We start from the raw sequence: 14798 nt of genomic DNA on the forward strand, positions 1-14798 counted from the left end.
GTGGGATAAAGACAGTCTAACAATCCACACAGCAGTCAAAATTGCAGCCATGTGCCTCAACAAGAATATGCTTTAGAAGCAAATTACATATAAATAATAGGATTAATGAATCACCAGTGTTGGAAATGACCAAGATATTCCAGTCCATTTGGCCACCTATGACCAGTACATATACCACATTACACAAGTGTGACAAAGTCCACCTCTACTGCTGCTTTGGACCCATGAAACCTAGGAAGGACAACAAAGCCTTTGCTTGAAGGCTAATCTGTCTCACCAGATCATTAGCAGATCATTACTGAGAAGCAAATAACTGACAGTGGAATGATTTATGTCCCTGACTCCTTTTTTAATCTGTATTATTAATCCTAAACTAAACTTAAATGGAGCCTTTACCTATGCTGCTACTTATGCTCAAGTCTCCTGATACCATGTTTCAGAGACTCAAACAACAAATCACAGTACCTGTGGCAATTATTTTCCTTCCCCAAAGAGGAGAGATAGACTTTGTATAAATATACCAAGATTATTACCCAAATGCAGGCAAAATTTACTACATCCTGTTGTAAAATTCTGAACATTTACTCAGAAACTATATGCAATGTTACATATGATAATAACAGAGATTTAAAGGCCGTATAAAGCCACGTGAAAATAAAGGTGAGAACTTTTCTTAAAATATAGCTCTGGAAATGAAGTTTAAAAATTAAGGGCAACTATTTTTAGCCTATCAATTTTAAGTTCCCTAGTCACAGTTCCTTAATTTATTACTGAACTAAAAGGGACCGGAAAAGGTTAAAAACAGGAAAAAAAAAAAAGGTTTGAATTTTTTTGTAATGTTAAGTCATGTGAAAGGCCTTACCAGGAGAACTCACCCTGTCAACATTTCACAGGCACTGTACACTAATAGTGAGTCAATGAATTCAGCTTTCTATTAAATCCGTAGTACTATTCCATTTCAATCAGCAGGCTGTCTCTGAAGACACTACTGGCAAGGGACATGCCTCAAATAACTACATAGCATGTCAAGATCATGTAACAGAAAGACAAATTATCTTCCAAGTAACAGGAAAAGGTGGTCGTTCATGTACAAGTGAAGAACGTTTAATACTTAAACTACAGAGTAGCTAGAAATAGGATATCCTACCTTAACATGGAGTAAATAGTGATCCCTCACTTTGCGATTCAGAGCAGCAGTTGTTGTCAGCACTCCTTGATGGTTAACCTGGAAAGTGTTCTCTTCGTTTCCACTCAGGATGGTGAAAAGAAAAGGAGGACCATTGTGAGAAGAATCCTTGTCTGTCACCACCAGTTGAAGCACACTAAATCCAACAGGCTTATTTTCCTATAAATGCATAACATAATCACATTAGCTTCGTTGCACTTGAGGATATATACTGACATTCATTTTTCACACAAAAGACCAAATTACTGTCAAATTAGTTAATAACTATCAGTGAAATAAGAATGACAAAACTATTTAAGAAAAAATACTTCCTTATGTGAAGAATGATAAAAACAGTAAAAAATTCTTAAGATTTTTTTTATTTTAAGAGTTATCATATATAAATTCAGTTCAAATTCAATATACTATATATTCACATAAACACACCAACTAAAAGAACACAATCCACTTGCAAAGTAAGCTTCTAAATAGGCTGCACAATATGGACTTTGTAATTCTTAACACTTGTTCAAGTATACAGTCTCACTGATAAACTTAATTACAAAATGACAATATTGAAAATAAAATTGAACCATTAGGTTTATCATATCCTGCAAAATTTTTTCAAGTAACAAATTAACATTCAAATAATATTATTGATTTGATTACTACAGCTTTACTGCATACATCTGGTTTACCTGGATGATAATGCTATAGTTTCCTTTTGAGAATACTGGAGGATTGTCATTTACATCAGAAACATCAATATTAACGGTGGTAGTGTTATGTCTAGGTGGGTTTCCATTATCTGAAGCTTGAACTGTCAATGTATATCCTGAAATCTTTTAAAAGAAAAAAAAAAGTCACACATTCACTGAAGAACAAAGAAGAATAAATTCATCTTAGAAGAAATATTTTAGTGAAAACCTGCAGTAAAGCTTGTCTTTTTATCTTTAATCCTTTTTCTCTCCCCACAGATGCCCCTTACCCTGTCCCAAAAGGTACTAACATTAATAGATGTGTTCACAGTTGTCACTGTTGTACAAGGTCTGCTCAAAAAATACTAATTCCTATCTTATTATACTGGCCCCCAATTTCAGAGGCAGATGCTGGTGACACAGTAGTAGAAGTTGAACTTTCCCAACAATATTCCCTTAAATTTTGTTGTTAGGCAACAAGTAATCAAAGTACATATGAAGCAAACATGTACTTGAATTCCTCCATGAGGAAAAAATAGCACACACTGACACTCATCAGTGCTTCCTGGATGTTTATGGAGACCAAATGGTGGATGTGAGCACAGTGAGCTGGTGCAAATTTTTATGAGCACAGCTTAACAGTGTTTGTTCATCACTTCCAAAAATGCATAGCTAGTGGTGGTGATCAAGTTGAATAACAGTGTTCTGCAGATGAGACTTTCCACTACCAAACAGTGTTATTGTGCTGTTTGTATCTGTTATAGTTTTCGTGAAAATAAATGGGAGGCATTACTTTTGGAGTGACATACATGTTAATTTTGGAACATTTAAAGTGGCAATTTAGAAATAAAATCCCAAAATTGTAGCCATCAAAAATAAACATCTAAAATAATCCCAACTGCTCAAAAAAAGTATAGAAAACTTACCTTTTCTCGGTCTAGAAGTTTAGTGACTTTTATTTCACCCCCTGTAGGGTCAATTGTAAAAGGATTTCCCTGATTGCCATCTATAATTGTGTAGTGAATGTGGTTGTTTGAAGGTCCATCGGCATCATCTGCCATAACCTAAGGGAAATTAGAATCTCATTTAAAACAGGTCTACACAGACTCTATCATCATTCAAACAAACTCATCTTGTAAATGAATATAATTGTTTTCATCTAATTTTTAACGATGTTGCACACTTCTTAGGAGAAACATCCTAACATTCAGAACATGCCAACATAATTTAAATTTTTAAAGAAAATTAGAGAATTAGTACTGTTTTCACAAGGAGAACAAAATATAAATATTATCTACTTTCCCATAGCCAGTCCCTGGCTCCAAAACTTTTTCGAAATTAATTTCAATTTATTCAATGGCAACATTCTCTATTAATTTACATCCATCTTCTAATCATTATTTGCTCCTTTGAGACTGAAAGCATGATTGTTTTAACATATTTTTCAAGGAAAAAGTGACAATACATACTGTAATGACTGACTGTTCAAGCACAGCATCCTCACTGATTACTGCAGTGTATGTGTCTTGGCTAAACACTGGAGTATTGTCATTGATATCTGTTATATTAACATTCACTGTTACGACATCACTTAATGAAGGTGTGCCTCCGTCTGTGGCTTCCACTGTCAAGTAATACTCATGAGAACTTTCATAATCCAAGCTGTCAATGATAAAAATGGCTCCTATTGGAGGAAATAACAACACAGAAACTCACTGTTACTGTAGTATAATACATTGCTACTTCTGATTTTGTTCTGATAAATACTTAGCTTCTTCACGGTTTGATTTGTCACTGTAAAGCTGGAGATACACAGTAAAATAATCAGACTTTACACATAAAAGGTCAGCTGTTGTCACTACTATCAAAGACTTCCACTTTAAAATCACCTTAATTTTTAATTAAAATTAACCAAAAATACAAAACTACCTTTAGCCTGACTTTCCGTGCACCAATATTAATTTCAGACATGGAGAGGACAACACAGAGGAAGTAAGAGTGGTGTCTGCCCATGACTTATTATCAATAGAAATATCTGACTTGAAGTGCAAGTTCTTAATCAAATAGTTAAAATAGTTCAGTCACTAATATACGTGTAAATTTGCTGCTATAAGAGTGTTTCTCTGGAATTTTCTTAACCATTTCAAAACTTTGAAGAAGTTAAACCGACAAATTACTTCTACAGTACAGTACAGTGTGCGTGCTGGAAAAAGCAGTAGGAAGAATTATAATTTCAGTCACACTGGCATAATTAACTATTATTAACTTTCAGGTAGAGATTTTATTTAAAAACAAAATTAAACAAACAAACAAAAAACCTCAACATAAATGAATTCTAGAAAAATAACTATAGAAGAAAACAAAGCTATAGTTGAGGTTTACATGAATTTTTAACAAAGTATTGTCATTAGTAGGGTAAATTTTTCCAAAGAACCTAAGTGCTTCCAGAGAGTAAATCTGACTAACAAGTAAGCCTGAAATCTCCATTGTCATCCTGGATATATACTTGAATAGAATACTCCAACCTTTTTTAATGACACATCAAGCTCCTCTGGAATGTCTGTCTTCATGGGCCAATGAATACTTTTCCCTGTCAATTTCATTTCTGATCTTTCTTTTACCAAGTCTGGATGCTTGTTCTGATTACATGACTTTTGTGAAAAGACTGTTAGGCTTCTGTAATGACAGAACCATTTCTTCCCCTCTGGGTGAGAAACATTTCAGCTAGGCAACCTTTACTTTTGCCATCTATGTGAATATAACTAAAATAAATAATAAATAGTAGTGATATATAAACTATTCTCATTTAATAAGCATCCTGTTGAGATGAGTGAGCAAACAGTAGCACGGCTTTACAGTGAGCGTAATGCACATAAATCATACAACATATTTGGTTGAATTACTGCAGAACATAATACGGCATTATTCTTGTTTAGACTAAAATATCATTTCAGGATAAGACTGAACAAGCATTACTGCGAGACCAGTTGCATTCTTACCTGTTGTTGAATCAATACTGAATTTTCCATGTTCATTCCCACTGACTATGGAGTATGTAATTTCAGCATTGGCTTCAATATCTCTGCTTGCAGCATGGATCTGGAGAACTTCAGTTCCAACCACTGTGTCTTCTGACACACTTGTGCTATACTCCCTGTACTCAAATACAGGTGGATTATCATTTATATCCAAAATGGAAACTATAAGATTACTTGTGGAAGACAGTCTTCTAGGTAAACCTCCATCTGTAGCCCTCAAAGTCAGTGTGTACACAGCTTGCAACTCCCGATCCAAAGGCTTTTCTAACTGGATGATTCCAGAGAATTCATCAATAGAGAACTGGCCCTCTGCAGAGTTCACCAGTGAATAGTGGATTTTACGGTTCATCCCTGTATTTTGAAAACAGTTGCACAATATGAAGCAGCAGACAAAGTACACCAACAAAATAACAGAACAGATAGCTATAGAAATAAAATACGCATGTTAAATACTATCACTCATGCTACAGTAAATTTCAGCATAAGACAATGGCTCCTGTCAAGGACAGAATGGTTTCCAAAAATATGTAATTAATTTAAGAAGTTAAATAAGGCCTTCACTGCATCAATTTTCTGCCAGATAAGAAAGCATGAAGCGTGGTTATGCTTTAGTCACAGTACTAGCTAATATGAAATGATTTGTAATACAAATCTGATTATAACTTTAGAACAACAACATCTGCTTAGCAGGCTTAAAAATAAAATGGGAGGATATGTAAGAGTTTGGCTGTATCAAATAAGCAGACTCAGTTCCAGTAAGTTCATTTAAGAACCACAACCCAAAATTGACAGGAATATAACTCCCGGCAACATTTTTGTAAAGGAGAGCAATCAAAAAGTTCGCTTTTGAGACAAGTATTTTGCTCCTGTGTCTCAAAGATGAAGAAAATGTGAAAACATCTGCGTATTACCTTCTAGTTGAACAATCTAGCTTTATCATAGTACAAAGAAAGTTTGTTGTTCCACAGAAGCGAGGCATCTATTACTTGATTAATTGATATACGGAAATAATAAATAAATAAAGACTACACCGCTTTATTCTTCCTTACAATAACAAAGCCTAAGAACATACTCTTTCTGATGCCATTTTCAGCTCATGTTCACTTAAATACTTATAACTAAACAGTAACTACAGAGACAACAAAATCTTAATAGGGTAGCATACGCTTTGGAATGGAGTATTTCAGTTGAAAGGGGTCTTCTATCTAGTCCACACATAAATCTATAAATGACCAGTGTTCTCTTTACAGTATGATCATCGATGGCTAACCTGAGGAATGCACATTCAAAATCTTTGAATAAATATTTATACAAAAATACAGGGCTTACACTCTTACATCAGGAGTAAAAGAACGTAAGCAATCGTAACAGCTTATCATGCTACAAATATCCTATTTTCTCTCTTTCCTCTCTTCTTTTTTGAGGGGAGAGAGAAAAGACATTTTTTCCAAGCTACTCAACACCCAAAAGTTGGGAGATACGTAATTTAGCAAATCTAAAAATATCTTTCAGGAGTCTATTCCTGAGAGGCACTGAACATCGGTGAGTTCCCCTGAAAGAGTTAACACACTTCAGGATAAGATTAAATAAACACTGCTGTTAATTTGAGACCATGGCAAAAGTTTTTGCCAAAGAACGCATACCTGCATCTGCATCCGTTGCCTGCACTCTCGTCAAAAGTGTTTTAGGCTCTGTGTTTTCAAATACTGTAATGGAGTAAGGATCCACTGTAAACTCTGGGGCATTATCATTCACGTCTTCCAGAGTCAGAATAATATTAGCCTGGCAGAATCTTCCTCCTCCATCTGTGGCTTTCACTAGAAGGTAATAAACTGCTTGCTGCTCCCGGTCCAGTGGCATTAATGTTTTCAGTTCACCTATAAACAGAATAACAAATACAACTTCATGCAAGTTGCAAGAATTATGCATTCCTAACACATTATTTTCTAATACCTTTATACTCAGCAAAAAACCATTTTTTTTTTTTAGGATAACTTCATCAGTGACCTGACTCTTCTGCTTTGATAGATTAAATACTGTAACACTTCTTTTTTTTCCAGTCCTTCTGAAGGAGAAATTAGCTAAAGTAAGAGTACCTAACAGTGTAGAGACAATGTACATGCATTCAGAAAATAATGTGTTATCACATAAAGAAAATTCAAATATGGTAAAGTCCATGTACTGTTATCCTAGCTGTGTTCTGTCCACAGCAAAGGACTTGACTCTCATCTAACATTCTGTGATAAACAGAGCTATTTACACCATCAAATATAACCTAACTAGCTACTAGACACAAATCTCCAGAAGTCTAACACATACTTTCCTTCCAAAGTGACAGTAAACATAACAGGAACAAAGTGTAGTTCAAAAAAGTCAAAAGTAGTTCAAAAGTCTCCTTTTGACTGATTCAAAAAACATTCTGAAATATTGTTTACGAGTATGCTAGCCTCAACAGTTCTGAATTTATGTAACAACCTGTTAACACAGCACATGGGTGATGTTCAAAGTCAATCTCCTTGAAGTAAGATCCTTCTCATTTATTTTGTCACTAGAATGTTCTTATTTCCTTCTCTGTATTTCTACTATATCTTTTTATCTATCTTGTTGATTTTTTTCTATATTGTTAACTAGTCCTGCAGTGCACAGTTTTTGCACTGAACTACATAATAATTCAAAAGAAGTGAATACCATGAAAACCAAACAAAGTCAGGGAAGATAAAAGCTTATCTTTATTACATAACGATTCCAAAAAGAAACTAGAGCCAATTTTGGCATTTACTGTGGAAAGGAAACATGCTGCTTATTCTAACCTCAGCCCATTTAACATGCCAAACCAAATGTTGGCAGGGAGAATCTGAATGAAGATTATCTTATTTTCAGTTTATCAACTGTGATTACTGCTAATACAATATAAATAGTACAAAATTAATGGCATGTATTTATCACAATTCTGCATGAAGCCTCTGTCAGTTGTCCTATTTACTTCAGTTTTTCATGTATTAAATACTTGCCTTTTCCACAACTTCTAAACAATTTTATTTTTTTATCTGAACAATATTACTTGCGTACTACAAATTCATACAGTATATGAACTCTTAATGGAAAGCTTCAAATACTGACACTTATGTGTGTCTTAATGTAGTCATAAAACATTTTGTAAAAATAAGTCACGATTATGCTTTTGTTTATAAAGCTGTTACCTGTGTCTGGAGTGAGTCTGAACTTCTCTGCTCCAGGGCCATGTAATGTATATGTAATTTCTGCATTGGAACGAATATCTGCATCCGTAGCAGATACCTGCATTATCAGTTTGCCAGGAAGGGCATCCTCAGGAACAGTATCAGTATATAAAGCCTGAAAAAGTTTTGAATTTCATTCAAAGACTTAACACACAGAGTAAATAGGCTTGGAAAGGGGATGCAAAGAGAGAATGGCAGATGACAAAATATTATTTTAGCATCGGGGAACATGTGACATGAATCAGAGGATGAAATACTGAAAATTATAAGAACTTAGATTTTCCAATTAATTACTTGACATTTATTACATTATTCAAAGGTAATTATTACTGAAACCATAGGGACTCTTTGAGTGTTAACAAAGCTGAGAACTCTGAACACTTGTAACTAATTAGCTGGTAATTAAATGCATTCCCAAGTTAGGAGTTCTGAATTTTTGGCAATGTCCTTTTTTTGTCTTCTGGTAAATCATGTCTAGGTTGGACTCAATCCAGAAGACACCAATGCCTGTCTTCTATGTAGCAGTTCATGAAATAGAAGCTTCCAGTTTAAAAGGCACTAAGCACTCGCATAGCTCATTTATAGCACTATATAACTCATATAGAAAGACGGAGATGTACAGATAACATCAGTAGTATCGAAGGAATAAATCTAAAAACACTGACTTACTAAATTGTAGTTACCTACACTTTTGTACACAAGTGATCAACATAAACAAAGACTAATAAAAATAATCAGTCACTGTATATTTGATCCTTCCCAAAACATAAAAACATTTTGCCTTTCTGCCCATTGCTAAAATAAAAAGAGGGCTATGAAAATCCAGATTTTTCTTATTATAGGCTTCTGCTTCCCCCTTCCTTTTTTTTCTTTTTTTTTCCCCATTTGTTATATTTCATATCTGTTTTTGCAGACTATCATATATGATAAAGTTGGCTTAGTAAAAAAGAAAACATTTTGGGGAATTACAGATTTTTGATTTTTGGACATTCCAGGCTTTTCAACACTTTTTCACAAATACATAAATGCTCTTCAGACTTTTTTCAGACTTTGCTTCATTCAGGAAAACACAGCACACAAAATGTAACAGGAGCTACCTGAAACTATTCCTTTGGGGAAAGTATGCGTTAACACAAATAAGTGACCTAAAGTTATCCTAATACATCCAGCTAGTGTTAAAATTATATCAATGAATTGTCTTTGGATTATTTACTTATTTTAAAAAAACTTGCCCAATTGCTTTGACAGAATTCATAGCAGTCCAGAGCTCTGTTACCAACATTAAAGGAATATCCATTTGTCTGTCTCCTAAGAAGTAATTTCAGAGAAAGTGAGTTAACATTTTATCTACAGAAACAGCTAGACATGAAGAATATGCCTACCTTTTCACATACAGGGCTATTGTCATTAGCATCAAGGACTTTAACCTCCACCACAGCTCTAGTAGCAAACGTGCCATCAGTAGCTGTAATATTTAGAAGGTAATGGTCCTTTTCTTCCCTGTCCAGGGGCTTTTTGACGTAAACTTTCCATTCATTCTGTATATTTTCAACAGCGAACTGTCCCAAGAGATCACCTCCTAAAATATGAAAGTAAAACTTTAATTTAAAACAAGAGGGAGAATGTTACTATTACTCTATCAATTACATCTAAAAAGAAAATAAAAAATTAAATGCAAAAGAGCAGCCACTTTCAGTGGGTATATTTGAAAGTTTCATTTTTCAGACAGAAATAGTAGGTAAATAAATACAATATTTAACTTGCTGCCAATAGAATCTATAAAAATCAATGCACAAATTCCTTTAGCATAATAGACAATGTTGTAAGACACTTAAAGAAAAAGATTAGAATACTCCACTGGAAAACAACACTATTATTTTGTTTTTCTTTGGTTCCTTTTTTAACTGCAACACTGACTTCAGTGCAAATACATATTTCTTTATAAAACATGATACATGTGAACTAAACAAAAAACTCATCTTTTTCCCCCTAGTCATCCCCCTTTATATTTGATTTTAAGTCATACACATTCTTTCTTTGCAGTTTCAAATGTTTCAAAAATTAGGATTAAGTTATAGTACACATCATTCCTCAAATGATTTTTTTTCTGACATTACTCAAAGAGTTACCTGTAATGTAGTAAGAGACTTGTCTATTGGCTTCTTTTGTATCAGCATCAGTTGTACTTAAGATGGCAATTATTCCACCAGGAGGGTCATCCTCACTGACTGTTCCTTTATATATCTCAGCAGTAAAGCGTGGAGGATTGTCATTCACATCTGTAACGGTAACTTCAACCACAGCCAAAGAAGACAGCTGAATTTTGTCACCCCGATCAGATGCAACCACTGTAATTCTGTATTTGTCTCGCATCTCATGGTCAAGTTCTTTGAGAGTGGTAATCCAGCCAGTTTCCATGTTTATGGCAAAAGACTCTATAACGTCTAGTTCTTGAGAAGGATCTAAGCTGTAAGTGACCTGCCCATTAAGTCCTGAATCTAAGTCGGTTCCTTTTACTTGGATCACTCTTGTTCCAGCTGGCATGTTTTCTACAATGAATGCTTCATACGGATTGGATTCCAAAACTGGTTTGTTATCATTTGCATCTTTTACTTGAATGCTTACCTCTACTGAGGAAATAACATTATAATTTTCATTTGTATACTGTGCTAGCACTGAGAACTGGTACCATTTAGTTGTTTCATGATCGAGATTCTTTTCAAGTTTCAGCTTTCCAGTCTGTCGATCAATCACAAAAAAATTATCTCTATTGCTTTCAGGAGTGTTCCCTTTAATCAGACTATACACCAAAGTCTTATTATGCTCTGCTTTGATAACATCTATCTCAGTTCCAACTGGAATGTCCTCTGAAACCACGTAAGAGTAAAACGGTTCTGAAAATTTTGGAAGAGACACATCTGATGGGAGTATTCTAGTGTAAACGGGAACAACTGATTCCTTCTGAGGGGATCCACCATCAACAGCTCTAACAAAAAAGGTTAGAAACTCATTTTCTAAACCAATTAAGCTTTCTTTTGTTGTAATTATACCAGACAAAGAATCAATTTCTAAATTCTCTTTAACATTTTCAGACTCTGCTTCAATAGTATACGTGATGTCTGCATTTGTACCTTCATCAGCATCAGATGCCCAGACTTTAATGACAGAAGTTCCCCGTGGAACATCAGATCCAATATTTACTACATACTCTGTTGCTCGAAATTGCGGAGCATTATCATTGTCATCAGTAAGTATTACATTAACTGTACAGAAAGCAACTTTTCCTCCTGAATCTTTGGCCATTAAACTAATGGCAATTACTTTTTCTGCTTGCGTTTCACGGTCAAGCTTTTCAGAGGTAAATATCTGCCCTCTCTCATTTACGTAAAATCTATCTTTGGCAAAGTCATTTACAATGTGGTAAGTGATATGGCCATAAGTACCAGAATCTTCATCTCTTGCTCTAACTACAGTCACTAAGGTATGCAAAGGAGCATTTTCAGCTAGTTCAACCTCATATTCGTTCTGGCTGAAAACAGGGCTGTGCATATTGGCGCTGGTTACTGTTATATGAACTTGGGCTGAGCTCCTGAAAACTCCATCAGAAACAGACACATTAAGAATGTAATGTGACTTCAGTACCTGCCTGCGTAGGTTTGAGATGGTGATAATGCCAGTTTTACTATTAATTACAAAATTCTTTTGGTCATTGCCTGTCAGAATGGAGTACTCCAATTTGTCAGCATCTGAACTGTCTGCATCTGAGGCTTGCACACAGGTCACAAAATGTCCACGGGGAGCCAGTTCACTAATTTTAGCTTCATAAACCAATTGGTTAAAAACAGGGGGGTTGTCATTTAGATCAGTCACATCGACAGTTATAATAGTGTCACTGCTCAAGGGCAGCATACCACCATCTATGGCCCTTATTAATAATTTGTGTTGCTGAATTTTTTCATAGTCCAAAGTTCTCGTTGTGAGAATGAGTCCAGTGCTGCTGTCTACGTTGAAATAGTCATGACTTTCAGTATCATCCTCAACCAAATAATAGGAAATTCCCCTGTTTGTTCCAGAATCAGCATCTGTAGCGCTCACTTGTAGAACAGATGTTCCAATGACTGATGCCTCAGAAAGAGTTACAGTGTAAGACTGCTCTGTGAACACCGGAGGATTATCATTGATATCTTCCACTATTATGTCTACAAACACATCAGCGTGTGCTCCAGTTAGAGAGTCTGTTGCTCGAATATTCAGTTTGTAGGCTGGATGAGACTCAAAGTCAAGAGGGGCAACAACATTTATCACTCCAGTGTTGAAGTTGATCATGAACTGATTGAAAGGATCTCCATCTGTGATGCTGTAAAACACTTTAAGTCCTTCTGGGCTGTTTGCTTGTACATGTACTACAGGACTATGGAGCTGAATGTTTTCAGGTATCTCTGCACTATAGAAAGGCTTTTCAAAAACTGGCATAGCTTTATTCATAACTGTAATTGGGACTACAACTTCAGCAGAAAAAGCAGGTTCTCCTCCATCTTTTGCCACTACTGTAACCAGGTACTCCTTATTTACTGTGTCAGGTTGAAACTTCTTCTTCAGAGAGATTTCACCAGAGGGATCAATTTGGAAATGTTCATGATGCTCTTTAAGATAGTAATGCACTTCTCCATTTCTGCCTGTATCTTTATCTACAGCAGTGATACGTCGAATAACATAGCCTACTTCAGAATCTACTTTAACTGCAGCGTAATATGGAAGATTGACAAAAAATGGAACATTGTCATTTATATCTTCCACTGTGACTTTAACTACAATATGTGCAACAACTGATGGTTTATGTTCCTCTGTTACTTCTACGACCACATCAAATGATTCTTGCTGTTCACGATCAAATGGTATTCCTGTTGTTGAAAGGACTCCTGAAGTTGGGCTTATTTTAAATCTGCTATCTGGGTTTAGAATATGATAAAACAAAGGCTCATTTAATTGATTCCCTATAGCAGTAACCACAGCTATTCTTTTTGCCTCAGTGGAATTCTCCTGCACTACTGCAGAGTAGGAACTCTGTGTAAATTTCAGTTGGCTTGCTTTGCTTTCTTTCACATTAATTTTTACAGATGTAGTGGTTGCAAATCTGCCATCAGATGCTCTCACTGTTAATTCATATCTACTTCGTAACTGAGTCGTATTTTGTACTGTTATATCTCCAGTCTTGGGGTTTATTGAAAATTTTTCTCCAATGTTGCCTTCAATAATGGAATAAATTAGTTGTGAAAAAATGCCTGAATCGGCATCAGTGGCATTTATGTTGATTACTTTCACACCTTTATAAGTTGGAACCAAAATGGTTGTATCATACAGCTCTCTTGAAAACACAGGAGGACAATCATTGATGTCAACTACATAAATAGTAACATTGGCTGCATATTCTGCATATAAACGTGGAATGCCCATATCATGTACTTGGACAGAAAAGTGGAAAATATTTGTCTCCTCATAGTCCAGACTCATTAGCGTCCGAATGGCACCAGTGCTAGAATCAATGGCAAAATACTTGCGGACAGATGGTTCAACAATTTGATAAACAAGCAAAGCATTTGATTCTTTATCAGCATCTGTAGCTTGAATTACTAATGGGACATTCTTGTCAGTCAGAACCACACTGTTAATTGAAGCTGATTCACTGATGAGTCCTGTATATTCAGACTGCATAAAAATTGGTATATTGTCATTCTCATCCTGAAGATGTACCCAAACTGTTGCATTAGTGGACAAACCAGCCATGTTTGTTCCCTGCACAGTTAGCGTGTAAACAGGCAAAGTTTCAAAATCAAGTACCTTCTGTGAAACAATGACACCCGAGTTTGGGTTGATAGCAAAGACATCTCCTATATTACCGTCTTTTATTTCATAAACTACAGAAGACAAACTGTATGCTGTAACCATTCCAACAAAACTGCCAATGCTAGCACTTTCGCTGATTTCTGTAGAATATTCTTTGGCTGTAAACTTTGGTGAGGCATTATCAGACACCGTAACAAATATATGCACAGAGGTCACTTCATTCATTGGAGGATCTCCTTTGTCTGTAGCTTTTACTATCAAGCTGTATTCTTCCTGGTTACTGTGATCTAATTCCTTTGCAATTTTAATCATACCCAAGACAGGATCTATCACGAAGGAATTTCCAATATTCCCTGAGAAGAAAAATGAAGTAATTAAGAAAATTAAAGAATGTTTGTTTACTTGCCATGTACTAAAAAAGACTAAGTAGAGAGAAAACAGAGAATGTTGAAGTTTCTTAATTTTGTTTAACAAACATTTGTAGCCTCTCTGGAAAAATATTCTGTAAGAGTTGTTCAGAAGTTAACATTAGCAGAGCTCATGTTACATTTCAGGATCTAGAATAACTAGATAGTTCTGAAAAAAAAAAAGTGTTATAATGACACTTAAGAATCTCAGTTGTTTATGTGAGTATTGTTTAAATTACCGCTTCAGAATGAATCTTTCTGAACTGGACCAAAATCAGCATTTCTTCTAACTTCATGTTAATACATAGGTATGTTATTCCCTGAGATTAATTATTAGGAAAAAAAATACCTATTACCAGATGACACTTATTAACCATTTCTTCATTTTTCCAACTATACAGCTGAAT

The 14798-nt window shown here is 35.1% G+C and overlaps 1 protein-coding gene across 4 annotated transcripts in view; it reads right to left on the minus strand.

Annotated features, from left to right (window-relative positions):
• FAT1 (FAT atypical cadherin 1) overlaps positions 1-14798 on the minus strand; it is a 98743-nt gene that overhangs the window by 14735 nt on the left and 69210 nt on the right. For all 4 annotated transcript variants that reach the window (XM_065736940.1, XM_065736937.1, XM_065736939.1 and 1 more), the window contains exons 10-18: positions 10270-14337; positions 9523-9719; positions 8102-8255; positions 6545-6778; positions 4863-5252; positions 3333-3547; positions 2790-2927; positions 1864-2007; positions 1148-1345 (exon numbers count right to left, since the gene is read on the minus strand). In XM_065736940.1, coding sequence (XP_065593012.1) covers positions 1148-1345; positions 1864-2007; positions 2790-2927; positions 3333-3547; positions 4863-5252; positions 6545-6778; positions 8102-8255; positions 9523-9719; positions 10270-14337 — 5738 coding nt within the window. The remainder of the gene's footprint in view (positions 1-1147; positions 1346-1863; positions 2008-2789; positions 2928-3332; positions 3548-4862; positions 5253-6544; positions 6779-8101; positions 8256-9522; positions 9720-10269; positions 14338-14798) is intronic.

The sequence above is a fragment of the Cyrtonyx montezumae genome, unplaced genomic scaffold (genome assembly GCF_038088225.1).
Source record: "Cyrtonyx montezumae isolate F1298 unplaced genomic scaffold, pur_monq_1.0 scaffold_2, whole genome shotgun sequence".
Lineage (NCBI taxonomy): Eukaryota > Metazoa > Chordata > Aves > Galliformes > Odontophoridae > Cyrtonyx > Cyrtonyx montezumae.